This window comes from Telmatherina bonti (genome assembly GCF_933228915.1).
Source record: "Telmatherina bonti genome assembly, chromosome: 4".
NCBI lineage: Eukaryota > Metazoa > Chordata > Actinopteri > Atheriniformes > Telmatherinidae > Telmatherina > Telmatherina bonti.
The window spans coordinates 19,072,824-19,092,974 of NC_136622.1; the positions used below are offsets into that span (position 1 = coordinate 19,072,824).

At 37.9% G+C, this 20,151-nt stretch overlaps 1 protein-coding gene across 1 annotated transcript in view; it reads right to left on the reverse strand.

Moving 5' to 3' along the window:
- LOC306755138 (forkhead box protein J3-like) overlaps positions 1 to 20,151 on the reverse strand; it is a 77,254-nt gene that overhangs the window by 2,494 nt on the left and 54,609 nt on the right. The window contains exons 6-12 of the mRNA XM_079239411.1: positions 19,502 to 19,603; positions 15,304 to 15,462; positions 9,136 to 9,349; positions 5,552 to 5,788; positions 4,103 to 4,204; positions 989 to 1,228; positions 317 to 418 (exon numbers count right to left, since the gene is read on the reverse strand). Coding sequence (XP_079095537.1) covers positions 317 to 418; positions 989 to 1,228; positions 4,103 to 4,204; positions 5,552 to 5,788; positions 9,136 to 9,349; positions 15,304 to 15,462; positions 19,502 to 19,603 — 1,156 coding nt within the window. The remainder of the gene's footprint in view (positions 1 to 316; positions 419 to 988; positions 1,229 to 4,102; positions 4,205 to 5,551; positions 5,789 to 9,135; positions 9,350 to 15,303; positions 15,463 to 19,501; positions 19,604 to 20,151) is intronic.

Consider the following 20,151-nt stretch of genomic DNA (forward strand, 5'->3'; position numbering starts at 1 on the left):
TTAGTTAAACCTGTGACTCCTGCCTACAATACTCCTACACAACACAAACAATATTTCACCACTATTGTTTGTCCCAAACAGGTTCCCAACTGATTAATCTATTCAGAGGACATTGTTTAAAAAAAAAACAAAAAAACAAAAAAAAACTCTCTGAAGCTGATCTTTTCATTTAGACTTTAAAAAAAGGACTATTTTATGGCATGTAAATTTAAGTGTTTGCCTGCCCAAAAATGTAAAAAACAAAATGAAAATTTTTCACCATCATGATTTTCTACCATCTTCTTTTGACTAGTGAAAAGACCGATGAATGAGTCACCTGTCATGTTGGGGGCCGTGTTGCTCATTGGGGGCATGTGAGGATATCCTGGTGGACCCATCAGAGAGGAGATGCTCTGTCTCGAGTCCATGTACATGTTCCCTGTGAGAGAACAGACAAAAGGGCAATGGCTAATTGTCAGATTAGTATCCCAACTTTAACACTTTTTTCTTTGCGGAACATGAGCTGTGATGAGCACACACATTTTCACTGCCATCACAGCCCGATAAATTGTAAAGAATTTGCTGTCAGTTGGAGGATTTCCCCACTGCTGAAACATCCCTTTTGTCCTTGCATCATTATTATAGTTGCCTTGAAACTGACAACATCTATAATTCCTTTGTAAATATATTATGGGCTGACAATGGCACATTGAGCAGGGAATCTGTAATTTAGCTTCAAGGCCTAAGTTTCACTCACCATCACAGCCAGTGAGTGCTAAAATGGCCCAGTGCATGACTAAATGTTCACTATAAGACAAGAAGGCAAATACAATTTACTATTTTTTTATATTCTGTCATATACTTTTTTTTTTTTTTTAATATTTTTTTATATTTCTTCTGAGCGCAGAGTTCCATGGAAAATGAAACATTATCCTTTTTGTTTGGTCGTTCTGTAGAAGTATTTCATATAATGGTGGTTTAAAATATATTTGTGTGGTCTGACCCGTACCGATGTGTTGACTGTGGTGGCTAGGCTTTGGATGCATGGCTCCATGAGGCTGAGCAGGGTGCAGCGGTGCTGATGGAGCTGATGCGTGTTGGACCTGAGGTTGTGGGTGGGTAGTGCCCTGAGGGGGGATGACCCCCGTGGCTGTGAAGAATTGGTTAATTGATGAGCACAGGTCGGCCATCTGGGCGGCATCCAGAGACCAGTTGTTGCGCTGAGCTTGCCGCATGCTCTCCTTTAAACCTGACAGAAACAAAAATCAGAGACAGACTTTGTGGTCAAGTGTGTGACATGTCTTATACTGTTGAAGTTTGTGTGTAATCTTTCAAGAGACAACATATGCAAATTAGCAAAAATGCTAAATGCACACAATTACATTTTGTATGTCTTTTACTTGCGTTCATTAAAGTGCACTATGGCCCTTTTGAAATAAATGACAAAACAAACAAGAATAAAAAATTACCTTCAATAGCTTAAAATTTTTTAAATCTATAAGTAAAGAATGTTTGTGATTATAACTGTGTGAAGCTGAACAATTTTCCTTTGACCAAACAAAAAATAAAATGTTCTCTTAAATGACAATTATATTCTGTCTCTGCATGCAATCACTATACAGATGTTTGTACATACTACGCCTATACTTTGATAAATATAATAAAACAAGTCTTACATGACATAGAGGAACAAAATAAAGTTACATATAAAGTATACCAGTGAATCTATATGAAAGACCTTTAATTATCAAATTTTGTGTTGCAGCTGTATGCTAAACACAGATCCAGTTATAAACCTATAGCAACACAACGCCAACAGTTATTTCACTGTTTGTAATTCAGACCTTTCACACAGTATTTAGGTGTTGAAGCTTCAGCTGTGTCACAAAAAACACCCAAATACTTGGTTTTAGGATTTTTTTAGTTACGCTTTTCCACAGATTAAATCCAACTTTATCAGGCTGGATCAGGACTGTGGGTTAACAGCCATTTTAGCCATTTTAGATCTTGTGGTTCAGCCACTAAAGGAATTTCACTGATCTGTACCTTAACCACAACAGCTTGTCTGAACTTTGTGCTGAGGCTCATTATGCTGTTAAAAAGTGGTGACTCCAGCCAGTATGAAACTTTGGGCATTATCGAGACATTCATTCATTCATTCATTCATTATCTTAACCGCTTCGTCTGATTAAGGGTCGGGGGGGAGCTGGAGCCTATCCCAGCAGTCTATTGGTTAAAAGGCAGGGTACACCCTGGACAGCTCGCCAGTCCACCCGTCAGTTTGGACAAATATTCCATTTGTACTTTGTTCTGTTTAGTTTTTTTTCTAATGCTAAAGCAGACCCCCTCCATAGCGCAGTGCTGCCAAATGAAAATTGAAAATTGTTGTTTAATTGAAGTTATTATTTTACAAACTAACAAAAGGTCACTGTGTCAGTGACACAAGCCTTGTGGAGTGCTTCAGGTATGTTTCCCATTTGCACAGAGGATCTCTGGATGTCAATGACCTTATTGTTAATCTCTCTCTAATGGTTCATATGATCCACTCATTATGTCCAATGAACTGAATCTTACAAAAGCAGAAGGTGGGGTTGAATTAAATTTTAAGCAATGAGTCTGAATACTCATTAATGACACCCAATGTTACTCTCACACTTAGATTTACAGTGAAGTATATATCAGGCTCTTTATATTTCACATTTTTCAAACATATTGGACAATTTAAAAGCCAATTCAAGGCTTTAAACATCAGTAAAGTTTGTTACATACTTTACGAGAAGCAAGAAGTTGGTTCTTGCTCTTGAGGCCACAAGAACAAGTAAAAAATTATTTTTCGTCTGGTCCATTCATACTCCATGAGATGCTCCGTCTGCAGCGGGGAGGGTTCACTGCAGGTGCTGTGATGTCTGCTTATAAACGCAATGAACCCTGTTATTTTATATTTAATGACAAACTTCAGCAGGGCGAGCTCTGCACACGGCTGGGTCTGTGTGTTTTAATACCACATGTTGTAAACATGTTGCTACTTTCTCACCACCTTGATCAGCTGTTTTATCAAAAGAAATTTTTTACCTGCATCAACAAAAATGAGGAAGCGGCAACTGTCAGCATCATCCCTTTCCGTGTTCATCACACCCACCTCAAATGTCCAAACAATCACACAATACTTCTCTGAGCCCGACATAAAAAAAAAGTTCTGCCAGCCTGATGTGTCCAGAACTGTCTAAAAACACGTCCACAAGAACAAAATGTCATTTTCTTCTTGGGGTCCCAAGAACAAGAAAAAAGATCTTGCTTCTCGTGGAGTATGTAACAAGCTTAAATCTGAGGATCAAGAAATGAATGAATAACATTTATAAGGATGAACTGTTATCCAATAATGTAAAGTCATATTCATTGAAAGAATCCTCTTATGGCTGAGCCCCTACTATTGTTCCTCCTAAACTACCCAACACTGAGTATCCATATACCTGGTCACATGTAGAGACACTGAACAAGACAAGAAAATGCAGTCTGATAGTTTCTCCAGATCGAATTTGAACGCCTCGCATTTGGTGGCAACAGAGACAAGAATATCTGTGTGTGCTCTTGGGAGCGAGCCAGACAGGGTGGAGGATAGCGTTACGCTGTTGTTGGAGAGGTCAAGCCCCACAGAAAGAAGAGTTCCAGAGAGCCAGAAGCAGCCTGTGTGTTACAGAACCAGCCATCATCAATCATGTGTGGAAGTTGCCGGCTTTGTGCACTGACCATGATAACAGGCTGTTACTGAGCCAGGACCTAATTGGATTATTTGCATCATTCAATTGGAAGGGTGTGAGACAGCCTGTGCGTGTGTGAGACAGAGAAGCAGAGTGGCAACCTCTACGATGCAGGATAATGACTTTTATTAGGCCAGCACTATTACAGCACTGGATATTATGATATTGTGCCCCAAGGGTGAGTGTACATGAAAGCACAGAGAGGAATCATAATGGTTTAATCAAAGTAACTGATCGGCATCATAAGCATTTCATCAGTTTGCTCTGTGATGAGACAGACTGCTGCAGACAGCTTTATCACTGTTCATCTCAGATGTTTACAGTGATGCAACCAGGCTTCTTAGCATGTGTGTCTGTGCTTGTACCTTGAAACGGGGAGAGGTCTACATCAGCCCAGTTGTAGCTGGTAGCAATGCGGCAGCTCTCCTTAAGCCAGTCAAGGTTGGGGTACCAGTCTGAAGACATGCCTGAGATGCAACACGAACATTGTGAAGACAAGAAAATATTTTAACGTTTCTGAACACTAGAAATCCATGATGCAATACGGAAAAAGAGACATTCTTTCCCCAAACTTAAAATGTAGACAGAAGGCAAATCAGGACACTTGCAAAGTGCTTTTACATATAAAAATCTTCCACAACTTTATTACTTAAAAAGATCTCCAAATATTAAAAAAATGTTTTGATTTGATTTAAGTGTGATGTAAGCAGTGCACACATTGAGATTTAAATGTGATTATTTGTACGCAGTTACTTGAAAAGTATTTAATTTCCAATGTGCTGAAAGTGCCCAAATCAAAGAATTCCAATAGTAAATATCCTCCAAACAAATAAAAAACTATGAGAAGGTGGTTTTGAGTGTTAATGTTCCTGAAAGTGTGTGTGTGTATAAGTTATTAGCTCAACAGAGAATGACCAGACTGCCAAAAAAGAACACAAGCTTATAAAAGTGGTTAGACAACTGATTAAAAAAAACATTAAACCTTTTAATGGACACAAGGCCTGAAAACAGTTTAAGTGGATCATAGTGAATCAGATTAAATTAGATTATAATTAGACTGAACGAGACAGCAACTTTAAAATGCCTTATCTGCTGTAAAATGGTGCTTATTAAATAAAAATAACTGAACTGAATTGACCTTTTTTTTTTTTTTACTTTATTATTATTGACAAAAACTGATTTTTAAAACCTTGAACTACTTGGCTGTTCTGCAAACAACCACTAGGTGGTATGAGTTCACCCAGAAGAAATCCAGCGTTGATTAGCATTTAAAACGAAAAAAAGGAATAAAAATTGGGAGGGAAAAAAAAGGAAGGAAAATCTTCACCACCTTCACCACCACAAACAAACGGTAGGTTCTCAAGACGTGGATCAAAGACAGAACAGTTGCTTTCATTCATCCACAGCTTGGTTGAGGGGAATACCAAGCTAGATAAATAATGTCTGAACAGCCTGTTTCACTGGCCTGAGAGTTGTGTTGCAGAGAGAAAGAACACCAAAGACTGGGAATGTGAGTGGGAAAAGCCTTTGTGAAGCTCTGGAGGAGCCTTCTTGCATTACCAGCCTCATAATATCAAATGATGTGCTCTGGGACGCGACAGAGGAAAGGATATAATATAAATGTAATCACTGTGCAGAGAAAGGTCTGTGTGTTAGTTGAACTCAGCTCATTTAGTTTAATCATTTTTATGCTGCCCTGCATGAGTTTATATGAAACAAAAAACTATATTTTATGAATTCCTTTAAGTAGAATCAGAAAAAATGATCTGTCCAAGTGGAATAAAATACAAGAGGGCTCAGAACTGTATTATCACCTGTTGTAGGGCAGGTCTGAACTGGGTGACTCTGGTGGGAGAGAGCAGAGTGCTGCTGATGCTGGCCGTGCACCTGGTGCTGGTGAGAAGACAGATGAGGGTGATGGGTGTGGTGTGACGTTTGGCCATGGTTGTGTTGGTGACGGTGGCTGCTGCTGCTTCCTGCACCAGGAGAGTGTTGGTATGAACAGGCAGTCCGAGCCTGCTGGCTGGAGTCACTGGGGATACTCATGAGACCTAGCGGAAGAAAAAGATGAGACGGAATAACGCAAAGAAAGATTTGATGTAAACCCAGTTCTTCTCAGTTTTTAATCCAGATAAAGTATACAGCTTTCTAAAAGCATACCTACAATTCTTTTTAAAAGTATTCACCCTTTTTAGCATTTTTCCTATTTTGTGTCTTTACTATTATTCTATTCAACATTGATTTAGCCGACACTTATCCAAAGCAACTTACATACCGCGATAGGCACATCGGTTGGCAACTTTAGGTTCAGTGTCTTGCCCTTTGACACTTCGGCACATAGTCAGGGAAAGCCTGGAATTGATCTCCCAACTTTCCAGATGAAAGACAACTGGTTTTACTCCTGAGCTACTTTTAGGAATTAATTAACACGACTTTATGTGTGGTTTGCATGATTTAAACCGACACAACTTGTCTACCATTTTGAATACAGAAACTATTAACTTATTGTTAAGAAAAAAAAAAAACTGAAAACTAGATGAGGGGTAACACTGAAAAAAGTATAGCTTCGTTTTTATTTGGTTACAATGTCTTGATTAGTCTGGAACAAATAGTAACTCTTTTTTCTAAATGCTCTAATGTTAATGTTAATGTTCTAATGTCTAAATGTTCTAAATTGCGGGCCAATTTCCCCAATTTTATTCTTCTGTAAAGTTTTGGTGTTTTGTACTTTTTCTTAGGTTTGTTGTTGGGCTTTTTTCATCTTCTCATTATAGATTTAGGAAGGGAATTCATAGATTTTTATATATAATTTTTTATAACTCAAACTTAACCCATACGTCTCCAATGTGATGCCATAATGGTGGTCCCTGTTGCTCGTAATGTTGTCCACTATGTCTTTTCAAAACAGGTTAGTTTATTGATTGATTTACCTGAAATAACTGCATGACTTTCCCAGGTAACTAACAGTCCCTGGTTTATAATTTAGGTCTTCTAATCAAAGGGGATGAGTACATCTGCTTCCACCACTTATGAGTCAATAGTTTGGGCCGGATTCCCCAAACGTTTGGGTAATTCTGCTTTAACTTTTGACAGGCAGTGTATTACGTCACTTATTTGGACCAATTTTCTTGGTTTGTTTTATGTAATCGCAAAACTTTTCAATTAAGATTACAGTTTGTGTTGAGGTAAAAAAAAGAGAGAAAAAAAAAAAAAAAGAAAAAAACACCAAAAGAGCTGAATAGTTTTTCAAGGTACAATATCCCAAAGTATCGAATTATCAAAAAAGCAAAAAGGAAATATGGCCTTGATTCTTTATTAAGCAGGTAAAAAAAAAGAATAAAAGTTTCTACTTCTTCCTGCTATTGTCCTGAGGATTTGGAATTTTCAGAGATAACAAACACTGGCTGCCTTATACGCTGCAAACCTGCACCCTTAACAATGTAATGAGGTCAGACCAGTGGGTCTCCTGATGCTAGTTATGAAAATCTCTTTCTGACACACACTTATGTACACAGTCTTCCTCATCAACTCATTGATTTTATATTTTCTGTGCAGTACACAGCAGAGGATTCCTGCAAAAAGCAGTTTCTTGCATGCACACGTTGCCCCAGGAGTGTTTTTCATCTTCTTTACTTTTCATCATGGATACTGACAGCTGCAGAAACTTTAAGTTGACAGTTTCCTTGTTAAATTTTCAGAGATTGTTGCACTGTTGTACTTTTTCTTGCTTGTTCTCTTGTTGCTTTTGGTAAAACTAAAACACTAGTTCGCTTTTCAAACTTTCACCTAATAGTGTTTAACGTAAATAATTCTTGCAAGGTCATTTTTTTTTAACAGGCTTTAATAATCAATTAGAAGACTGAATCAAGACATGCTATCTCTTTGAAACCTGAGAAATATTTTCAAATTAAAAACTATGACTGCAAGACTAAACTAACCTTGAAATTAATGGATAAGAGATAATTGGAAAAATGTCTTAACACAGTGAGTCTCCTTCCAGTCATTTGATGAGTAAGTTATAAAAAAAAAAGATTATTTTTGTGATTTCTTAAAACTTGAAATCACAAACTAATCAGTGATATTGACACTGCTGAACCTGTTTTACCAAATTTGTTGCAAAGAAAGTGTGATCTGGCATCCACTTTACTCATTGTGGTGCAGCACAGTCTCTCCAGAGAAAAGGCTGTTTTTAAAACAAAAATCCAGTACATGCAGCTCAGAGGAAGAGAAGCAGGAGACATGAATTCCGCTGACCATTAGGAAGGGAACACATTCAGTTGTTTTTGTTTCTATTGAACATGGCGATACCACCTGACTCAGTTTGCTGTATCATTTCAACTTAAATTGTCAAATGTATGAATGCACCAATCCACTTTTGGGGAGTTCCGATCCAATACCGATATCGGAAGTTTGAATATCTGCTGATACAGATATTTGCCGATAACAAACCTGTTTATGTGAACATTATTGTGACTATGGTTATCATTATTAATACCAAGTAAGAGTACACACGCTTGGTATTGAGCCGATACCAACACTAGTATCGGTGCATCCCGAGTCAAATGCTGAGACTTCTGACAGTTTCCTGCAAAGCCTCACACCTAAGGGTCTCTTTCAAGCATCTGCAAATTCCATTTTCAATCTCACCTTCCTTCAAGATCTCCATGTTGCCTCAGTTTTTTTTCCCTTCAACTAGTCTTTTCATTGTCTGACATTTTTCCATGCACACACCCCTGACCACAAACTGAAGGGGACCTTGTCAGAGAGTGAATCCACGCAGCAGTTGTGAAGCTCAACAGAGCGCATCAATCTCCTTGGTTACAGAACATTCATGAAAGTGTAGGGGGGAAAAGAAAGTGAGAGGAGGAAGGTGATAGGAGGGTGGTGGGATGGGGGGGGGGGGGGGGGGGGGGGGGGTCCAAGAGGGAGGAGGCCTGGTGACCTGAAAGCTTGAGGAAGCAATTAGCGAGATGCTTCACAAACTTTAGAACCAATCTAATTAGCTGCTATCAAAGCTGCAGAACCCCTTGCTCTGCTCTGCCACAGATGCGTTGGTGATTTTTTTTCTCCTTCTGTTGAATTCTTGCTCTAATTGCCTTTACTCATTTGACTGAGCGAGCCGTAAAATGCAGATATGCGGAACAACAGATTGTTTGTTTATTTAAATACAGAGTCGAAGCAGTGTGTGGTGGGGGTTAATACCAGAATGCTTGCTTGCTATGAAAGGAACATTGAATTGTTTGAATTTCTATGCATGTTTAAGCGTGCCTGTTAATTATGTGCATAAAGCCTGACATCGAAGTTTACAATTGTTTTTCTGCTAACACAACAAGTTATTGTGGATATTGGACAGGCTGGCATGAAGCTAAAATTACCCACACCGAGAGATGACACCAACCTTGCTGTGAGAAGGACTGCTCAAAGACACACTTGTAAAGGCTGCGGAAAGAAGCGCTGAGGTCCTCAAAGTCGGAGAAACAGAGCTGCTTGTCCCGAGACTCTGGGACAGGTAAGCCGTACTGGGGCTGTGGGGGTGGAGGAGGGGGTGGCGGAGGTTGAGGGGGTTGCTGGAGACTCAGGGACTGGGATGAAGGCTCCGAGTGGCTATTCACCTTTAAGACAAAGACAGAGGAGAGACAGATGTGCTGTGAGGAGGGCAAAAGGCATACAGAAAAAAAACAGCTAATATGCTGGTTTAAAAAAAAAAAGAAAAACAAAAAAAAAAAAAAAAGAGTATATGAGCCGAGCTCAGATGTTAGCCAATCAGTGACAGAAAAATGTTATTTTGAAATGGAAGGAAAAAAATCACTGTCTTTCAAAATTTCAAATATGTTCATCTTCTATACGTGTAAGTGTACAAATAGAATAAGAGGCTATGGATCAAGACAATTAGCTTTATGTATGTATATTATACACACACACACACACACACACACACACACATATATATATATATATATATATATATATATATATATATATATATATATATATATATATATATATGTACACACACAGATTCATTATCTAATTTACAGCATTTTAGAACTGTCATTTTACAGATTATAGCAATGTCTGTTCTTCTTTATCAGTCTCTAAAACATGTAAGACAAATTGGATGAAACCTTGTTGAAATACATAAATATGAGCACGCGCGCGCGCGCACACACACACACACACACACACACACACACACACACACACACACACACACACACACACACACACACACACACACACACACTTGACCTACAGATTTCTGGATTTAAAAGCAATGATTTCCATATTTGTAAAGCTATGAAGCCTTTCAACAGCAAATGACCATGAACATATTTCATGCTGTAATTAATCCTGTAATTATACACAGAACACCTGAAAGAAAATTTTCGGAGTTGAGGCTTTGAGCTTGTAAATGGTGACATGGCCAGTTAAATGGTTAGAGAAAGGACGAGGACATAAAGATGTTTCAGTGCACAACAAATAAAACTAATCATTTCTGCACCAGCGTATAATAACAGCAAGTCACCTAAAAGGTAATAATTATAAAGAAGCAGTTTGTAGTACTACATTAAACTTTAGCTAAGTATTGAAATTTCACTGAAAAGTAAAAGAAAAACAGCTGTATTTACTGCCTCCAGCAACACATCATTTTTAACTGATAGTAGTTAGAGTACAAAATGCTCATGCCGAAGCTTTCAATCTGTTTATGGAAATACAGGTATGTGTCATACACTTGCACACATACTGTATGTAATGCAACCTTTAAACTACATCAGAATATCTGACATTCAGAAGATCTGGAAGGTTCAGCAATATTTCAACTGAGCTGCACTGCAAATTAGTAAAGTAAAACTTAATAACAGACAAATTCGGTTAATAAGTATTGGATCAATTTCATAACACTGCATTGTATATGTGTTTTTATCAATAATTTTTTTTTTCCCCCAAATTCTGCCCCTCAGGATTATGATCAAACCAAATTCAGTTTCACTGAATAAAATAAATAAGTCTTTGCAGCCATTTTTTCCCTTCCACATAAACAAAACATGTCGCTTTAAAAAATCTGCCTTATTTTGTGACTGCACCATGCCTCCCTCAATCATCTCATTCTAGCTGCCATCCTCCTTATCATCCTCCCAGTGAACGCAAGAAATTTGCTGTGATCAGTGTGCCCTCACCAGTATAGGCCATCTTATAATGATGCATCACCCACACATTTACCTGCACCTAATAATGGCGGTCTCTCCTGTAAACCCTCCTGGCGTCTCGGAGATCTCTGCCTGCAATTTCACCAGTAATCACTGTCAGTCAGGAGGGTATCACCTGCGCCAGGTAATGAGTCAGAACTAAGCCGGATCCCAGTGGACTAGACCAGAGATGAGGTAAAAAACGATGGAGAAGGAGGGGTTGAGGAGGCGATGCAGGGACGAGGAAAACAAAAGATGGCCTCCAGAAACAGGAGGTTAACGAGATGAGATTGCACTGACCTTTGCTAATGCAGGTGGGAGGTGGCCGGGGAGAAATGATTGATGGTAAAAAGGTGAGCAGCTGTTACAATGGAGAAATAATGAAAAGCTGTGGTTTTTCTGTGCTCCAATGATTTTGACTCGCATGTTTTCGAACAGAAACTAGCCTTTACAATTGTGTCATATTGAAGAACACTTTAACAAATACAAAAAAAACCAAAAAAAAACCAACAATATATGTGTGTATATATACATATATATATATATATATATATATATATATATATATACAGATATAGATATATAGATGTATATAGATATAGATATATAGATGTATATATATAGATATATAGATGTATATCTATCTATATATCTATATCTATATATATATATATATATATATATATATATATATATCCATACATATATTCATTCATTCATTCATTTTCCGAACCGCTTATTCCAATTCAGGGTCGCGGGGAAGCTAGAGCCTATCCCATCCGGCTTTGGGCGACAGGCAGGGTACACCCTGGACAGCTCGCCAGTCCATCGCAGATATACATATATATATATATATATATATACACACACACACATATACGGCATGAATTTATTTAAGGCACGATTAACTGCCTGTGCTGTCTGCAGAGTTTCAGCAAAAGATGCGGAAATAAGTCTGTGGTTCTCCATCAGAAATTAACACAGAATGGGTCTTTTACATGGACAGTTTAGCTGTAAAAATCAGATAGTTGATATTCCGGTTAAGTCTCAGATAATTTTTTAACTACTGTTGAAGTTTTTTAAGTTACCACTTAAAACATGTTGTGTCTCAAATAACAGCTGCTGCACTGTGCAGATCATCAGTGAGCCGCCCTCTAATGACGGTCCGTGATGGACAGTTTCTGTTAAGACTGGCTGTATATATATTCCGTGCACAGGAGTTGTGTTGTCACAGGACTGGGTACAATATTACCAAGTTGGTACCAGCATTATGGCTCTTTCGTAGGTACCTGTATTTTCATATACCAGAGTTACCAGAGGGGGCGTTCATCCACCAGTTGAACCAGCTACAACACATGTAAAATGCTTCAAAACGCAGGAAGTGTGGTGTCTGCAAATACAAACAAATACAAAAAACAAATACAAAAAAAAAACAACAATATATGTGTGTATATATATATATATATATATATATATATATATATATATATATATATATATATATATATATATATATATATATATACACATATATATATATACAGATATATATATATAGATATATATAGATGTATATAGATATAGATATAGATATATAGATGTATATATATCTATATCTATATCTATATATATCTATATCCATCTATATCTATATATATATATATATATATCTATATATATCTATCTATATCTATATATATATCTATCTATATCTATATCTATATATCTATCTATATATATATCTATATATATCTATATATATATATATCTATATATATATCTATATATATATATCTAATGACGGTCCGTGATGGACAGTTTCTGTTAAGACTGGCTGTATATATATTCCGTGCACAGGAGTTGTGTTGTCACAGGACTGGGTACAATATTACCAAGTTGGTACCAGCATTATGGCTCTATCGTAGGTACCTGTATTTTCATATACCAGAGTTACCAGAGGGGGCGTTCATCCACCAGTTGAACCAGCTACAACACATGTAAAATGCTTCAAAACGCAGGAAGTGTGGTGTCTGCTATTACAATGGCTAACAGCCCGTGAGTTAAAAAGGCTAAACCAACCCAACCCAGCACAGATAAAAGCAGGTAACAGTTGTCAGTCCCACTTCAGTGAGGTGTTATAACACCAGCATGTTGTTTAAGGCAATCAAAGTGTCTTTTAAAGTCAAAATTTCTCAGTATGCTTAATAATTCTGTCAGCAAAACAATTAGGTCATCAACTGTTGGAAAGATTTGATGTTTAAGGCTTTTTTAAACCTTAAAAAACAAACCAAGGTTGATCCCTGAAAAAAAGACTAAATGTTTCAAAATGCTTCCACAAAATTTAACACATCAATCTCACAAGCTTTTCTCTGAATATTACCTTCCATCTGCCTCCATGCGTGGTAAATCTTGGCCCTTTGCCTTAATTGAGCAACTTATCATCCACCAGAAACACATGCACACATACATACCCACGCTCACACAATACTGGAGATAAATCAGTTCAAATAGCTGTAAAACATGATGCGTAATAATTTCAAGAGGCCAGATCAAATTTGGAGTTACTTTTGTCTGTGTGTGACCTGCCGGGTTCAGGGTGTATTTCACTCTGGCAAAGACTATAAGCCCCATGAGAACAGACAAGAGGGATGACCTTGATTTAAATAAAACTTATGTGTCCTCTGAATGTGTGTGTGTACAAGTATACTCAGCAAGCATGCAACAGAGTTAGTGTAACTTAGGTGGTTACCTTTTTTAATTCGGGCATCAAACGTCACTAAGAACAGTTTCAGGCAGTTTCACACAGGCTGTGTGAAATACCATGAATATCATTATCCCAAATAAAATTTCCAAAATGAAAATGTTAACAGATTAAAGCATCCACACTGTCTGCTTCTCAGCAAGGCTCAAACTCAACTATGGCCAAGTAAACATTCCCCCTTCCCCCCAAAAAAATGTTTAGAAAAACTGAAAATGACACATTATAAATGTCTATCTATACATATTTATCTTTGTCTTCTGCATCCTCTTTGGGTGCTTTTTATTTGGCGGTTTCTGCATCCTCGTCTTCCTGTTTCTCTTCTTCTTCTTCTTCTCCACCTCATTTAATTGGCTGCTTCTCAAAGCTAAAGTTAAGGGTTTTGTCACAATAGTGTGGGTTTATTTAAATATGAGAATACTAGTGTATTTTTTAAAGAAAGTCTAAAAGACTCTAGATGCTAGAAATGCTGCAGAACATCATATCTGAGACAAGTAAGACAGAGAAGGTACAGAACTTGACTCCTGTCTCACCTCCACACTGCTGGCCAATCACAGCATGAAGTAGATGTGAATTTGGATTGTTGGTTTGTTACAGAAATGGTGAAATAAAGATGCCCCTTATCTGAAGTCTGAAAGGTGTTAGTTATGGCTTTCAATACTGTTCACACGAAGAACAAAACCTGCTTCATTAGACCCCCTTTCATCCTGGCAGGAAGACAAAAACATTTTAAATATATATTTGCTGGCAAACCATGTGCTCTGATTTTATGTTTGTTTTGTTTGGTCTGTGTTTCAGTTGAGTTTTTGCTGAGTGACAGCACAATTCAAGTTCAGCTATTTTTCTCCCCCACTCTCTTACTTTGGGGCCAAGCCTCTATCAAATGATCTCCAACAGGTTTAGACAATATTGTGGTGAGGTGTTTCATCCTGAGGGATATGAAAAACTGCAAACATTATTTATAGTCAGCTGTAAAGTGAAAATTGACCACAACAATCCGGTTTTCAGTAAAAACACATTTCATTTAAATTGATATCACCCCTAAAAGGACAGAATGACGAATACAAACTTTTCAGATGATGTCAGCTTGATGTCTCTGAGCTTCAAAATTTATTTAAGTTGGAAATACTGACAGAAAAGTCCTACTTTGTCATTGTTTGTGTAGTCATGGTAAAGCAACAACAGAAAAGAGTAGTTTTCTTCTCAACTTCACCCAAAAATCTTTAAACTGAATGTGTTCTAAAGACTCCTAAAATAAAAGTCTTAATATTAAACCAAAAGTGAGACTTTCAGTGGAGAGCTGCAGATCCAGCGCACGTTGTTATCTGGTTCCCACCTTCTCAGCTGCTAAAGGTGCAGCACTCACCTTCCTGAGATTCTGGAGCAGCCTCTGAATCATCCAGATGGTGTCAGAATCAAGAGTAGATGGATTGTGTAAGAAAAATCATCTGAATGCTGGTAGTTATTTGCCAGTTCACTATGAAAAACCAGATGAGAAGTGGGAGAAAGCGTAGGCCTAGCCGAGGTGCTGTGTGGCAGGCCAGCTTTGGTTCCAGTAAAGACAAACATTCCTCTGCAACAAGTATTACACTTAACAGCCATAACAAAGAGAGGGCCTTACTGGTGTGTAGCTGTGTACATTGTTGCCACTGCTGACGGCAGTGTTGAGGCTGTTAAGGTTGACGGACGCCAAATTCTGCTCCGAAAGACTGCTGCTCAGGCTCCCACCAAGACTCCCAGGACTCTCACTGCCTTCTGCCTTAGGGCTGTACAGTGCTACCTACACACACCAAACAGATTCCTGTTAACATGACTACAAAGCCTTTCACACAGGATCAACATTTTTAAGGTGATAGACCAAACACATTCCCTTAAACAGCAGCGAGTTATGATATTATTTTTCTTCAGCCTGATTTCTGGGCCTGCCTAATCACATCAGACTGAAACGAACACTACCCATATTTTGAAGGTGCCCATTCACCATTACCTTGTTTGCCAACTCATAAAGAAAAACACACGTTGAAGTGATAAGTCTTTGCAAATTAGTAGCTACTGCTCCTGCATAAAACTTGTTTGTGATCAAATACCTTAATTCAGAGGAAACATGAAACCTTAAGCAGAGGCAGAAGCTGTACTGCATTACTGTCTGATGTGCTGACAGATCACAAAGCATTTAAAAGCACTGCCTCTGGATTATGTTGAACCGAAGCTTCTCTTATTGTATTTGACTGTCAGGACTTGTGAGGCGCCGCGCCAGCATTACCTCCAGGCTACATTTAATTGTAAAGACAAATGTGAAAACATAGCCTTCGGGTGAGACGGCAGTAAAGGGTCTCTGGGGCAGTGCTCTACCCTGTGGATCACCTTGTAGCGGGGAGAAGAAAAAAAAAAAAGCTCTTTTGACTTGTGAGCATTTTTCTGTTTTGGTGAAATCTGCAGTGAGAGAAATTTATTTTGTCTTGCTGTGACTCTGCTGAAACAGACATATTGCAGTGCAGTTGATGAAATATTCAGAGTCTACATACATTCATAAGAAAGAGGAAAAAAAGCAGTATTATAGTTTTTTGAAGGTGCCAGTTTTTAGCCCCCATTTATAAGGAATTCATAACACATAACAATGTTATTAAAACAATCTGTTTCAAGGAAAATATTTACTGTTATTTTAATCTACTAGTATGGTGTAATAGGAATGTATTTTTCAAAAGCACTGATATTCTCAGATGCAAACAGAGTATCAGTGAGCAAATGTGTTTGAGAAGAGTCTCTGACACACTGCTGCGCCTGCAGGACACCACCTGTCTGGATGTAGGTGGATATCATTGACGTTGGTATCAGCATCACTATCATCAAGGTCTTCCTCACCCTGTTCCTGAATCATTGTTACAAAATGTGCAGTGATGTAAGCAGAGACGTGTCATGTTTTTAGTAAAAGAAAACAAGTGCTGCCTAACACATAAATGAATGGAATGAAAAATGATCAAAATCCTAAATATCATCAGTTCACAAAGATTCAGCTGAGAAAAGAGCAGATGTTTATGTTTTTAGTTAATATTTAATTTTCCAAATCAGTATTGCCATTACAATGAGTACATGGCTTTATAATAATAGGGAATGAAAAGTGATTCAACTTAAAGTGCAGAAAAAGTCATCTGAAAAGGTTGAAAAGTTCTGGAAACTCTGAGTCAGGACCTGTTCATGTGTAGAGTGGAAAGCTGTAAAAGCTTGTCAAGTCCATAGCTTCACATAAAATCCAGAACAAACATGCAGAGTTATGTGAGCTGCTGCAGGACAAATCTTCTCTTTGGTCAGGGTGAGATGAAGGGGCCGCCTACCACACATTATCACCGTATGAGTGTGTGTGTGTGTGTGTGTGTGTGTGTGTGTGTGTGTGCATGTGCATGTGAGATCAGACAGGTGTCAGAGGTCCCAGCCGCTGCTTGATCTCTGACCCTCATATAGATGGTCACACCCTGTTTATCATTTTCGGCAGAATGTGTGGCTGTGTGTGTCAATGTGTAGGGTGTGGGTGCTGACAGTGAATGCTTGGAAGTACAGTAGCAGTCCCAGATCCTGATGGGGAAAGAGAAAAACAGATTCTCTGCTCATATACTTCTCCAAAGTCGCACAAGTTTCTACAACTTCATTTGATAAAACAAACATTAGACAGTATTAATCAAATATCAACTGTATATTTATCTAAAATAACCCTCAAACTTCAGACAATGTCTTACTCTGTATACCCTGTTCTGGCAGGGAGTGGTGTGAAAGCAGGAACTCTGGAGCTGTCAAATAAGCAATGCACTTCTTTAAGTTCCCTTTCGGTTAGTACACTTGTTCCAACACATAAGTATGTGGACAGCACCCTCAAGACCAACCTGAAGACATTTTTTTGTCAACATGCCAGCCAAGGCCAATGAGACTAGTGCAGTTTAGGAAGGCCCGGTCTAACAAGGGTATTAGAATGTTGTGCATCCTCATTTTCTCAGTCTTGCTAACCTGGGCTGCAGTTGTTGCAGTATACTTGATGGTGATTGAACTGCCCGATAGAGTTGAGCTAGCTCCATGCTGACCGCATTGTCACAAGGCTTCCTGCATGTTGCTGGTTTAGCCTGCTAACAAGCAACACTACCGCCTTCTTCACTCAGCCTGAGTTGTTCTGTTTCCCTTTGTTTAGCACTGCTAACTGTGACATGTTTACATATGTTTAAATATAAATTTACATACATATCAGTTGGATACACTGTAAACACCGAAGGGTCTGCTTAGGCCCACAGAGGTTTGATGCACACCTATTCAGACCTGACGTGCATCTCTGCTACATGAACACAGCTATGCAATATTCCATTGTGATTGGCCAGAGTGTGATAGTGTATCTGGAATTTTAGGTCTTATAGCTGAATGCATAACATATATATGTACGTATATACGTATGTCTATAAGTCTATGGTTTAATAAATGCCATTCAGTTCCAGCTAATGGCCGAATGGTTCGCTTGCTCGACCTGAAGCGAACCATCAAAATAAGCCTGCAATCTGATACTTTGGCGGACCAACCTGATGACGACACTGTGTGAGTATAAAACGCATTTAAAGATGAAAACTGATCTCTGACGTGTTGCCACCAACATTTGCAGCTTAGGAAACCTCAAAACATTTTAAAATTATTTTGTTTGGAATATCTGGTGATGAGCCAGATGAATAATATTCTTATGAACTACCACAGTGAACTCTTGTCAACACACATCAGTGTAATTTAGGGTGGAAAAAATACCCACAAACCATATTAACCAATATTGTCCACACAACTACTTGTCAATTTTTTTTTATCATGTATAAGTTGCCTTTCCCTGAAAGAAACTGCTTCTTTGATTTAGTTTCACGTTGCCAACGAGGAGAAAAGTACAAGAACACTGATGGAGAAACAACAGCCAGTATCCTAAATTTCAAAGTACAAAATGTAAAATGTAAAACTGAATATCTCCTTAATTATAAGCTACAACATATTTTAATATTATATATTGCAATTTTTAAGTTGCAGTTCTCCTCAAACTGGAAAAGATAATGTTCCTCTGGGTAATTTCTCTTTTTGTTATTGGCCACATTTTCTTGAGTTTTAATTCCTCTTTAATTCCAAATTAAACTTAATTTTCAAGTTAGTAGCTGGTTTATTCCCCGTTCAAATACGAATTGAATAATTTCTTTGTCATGAATACGTTCAAACCACTAAGTTAATACGGTTGTTCCACGCACGCCTGTTACTTTATCTCATCACAACGATGCACATATTCCACGCAGAGTTCTTTCTTCCGTTTCTGCTACTTTATCTTCCTTCTCCTCCTCAGCTACTGACACTCATATTGAGGTGTTGCTTCAAAATTATAATCAGAATCTGAGTGAAAACGGTACCTATTATCTGGCCTTCTATGGTGTAACCAAAAAGAAAAGAAGCAGGAAGTGCAGTTTGTTTTTTCCCCCCATGTATGTAAGTACATCACATCCGTCCCCTGGTCTCCTGTCCAATCAGAACCCTTCCCAACCCCCAAATCTAAAGTGAAATTAATTAAAGGCAGATAAAAACATATTCCATGTAAACCTAATTTGGAATCACTATTTCCATGTAAAGTTAAAGAAAAATGCTTTTATTCTGAACTACTGGAAACTATTGGAAGAATTAATTCCAAATTCAAAAATATTATATGACTCTAACCAATGTTATTTTACCTTTTTTAAACAGTTGAATCTTTCACAATTGAACAGTACTTATCTCTCTCGTACCAATGGAAAAAAACACCCTTCCTAAATGTTAAACTGCTGTCGTACCTTGTTAGTTACAGCATTTATGGCCAACGTTGGGGACGCCCCTCCTGACATGATGCAGTCCATTCTCAGAGACTCTGATTCCAGACTGTAAGGGGTTGATGCCTGCAAGTGACATAGGAATTACAGCGAAGATCTATAAATCAAAAGTAATATTTACATGTGATGTCACTCATATTGTAGATAATACAGTAAATTATGCTTCTTCAGTTACAAGCTACAGGAATCCAGTTGAATCTAAAGCATCTTTTTCATACATTCACACAAATTGAGATTAACAGACTCAGAATGAGCATTAGCAAAAAAATGTTTTTAGTTTTTCCTCCCATTTTTAAGATGTTTTAAATGCCTGAACTTTTTAATGTCAAATTGCTCTGAAATATCCAGATGTTAAAGTCTGATCTATGTTTTCCATAAGGTCGTTGAGACGTTTAGTTAAAGAAATGAAAGGTGATTCTTTGAGTGTTTGAACACACACCACATCCTAATGACAAGCAGTGTACTGGGTACGGTTACATGATGTTTTTTTAATTCGGAATTAATCATTCAGAATTAAATAATTCAGAATTAACGTATTCTCCTACGAGTTTACATAAAATAAGTACCAGCTCAACACGAACATACTTCACTTTTTGTGGCGACTGAGAGGAAGA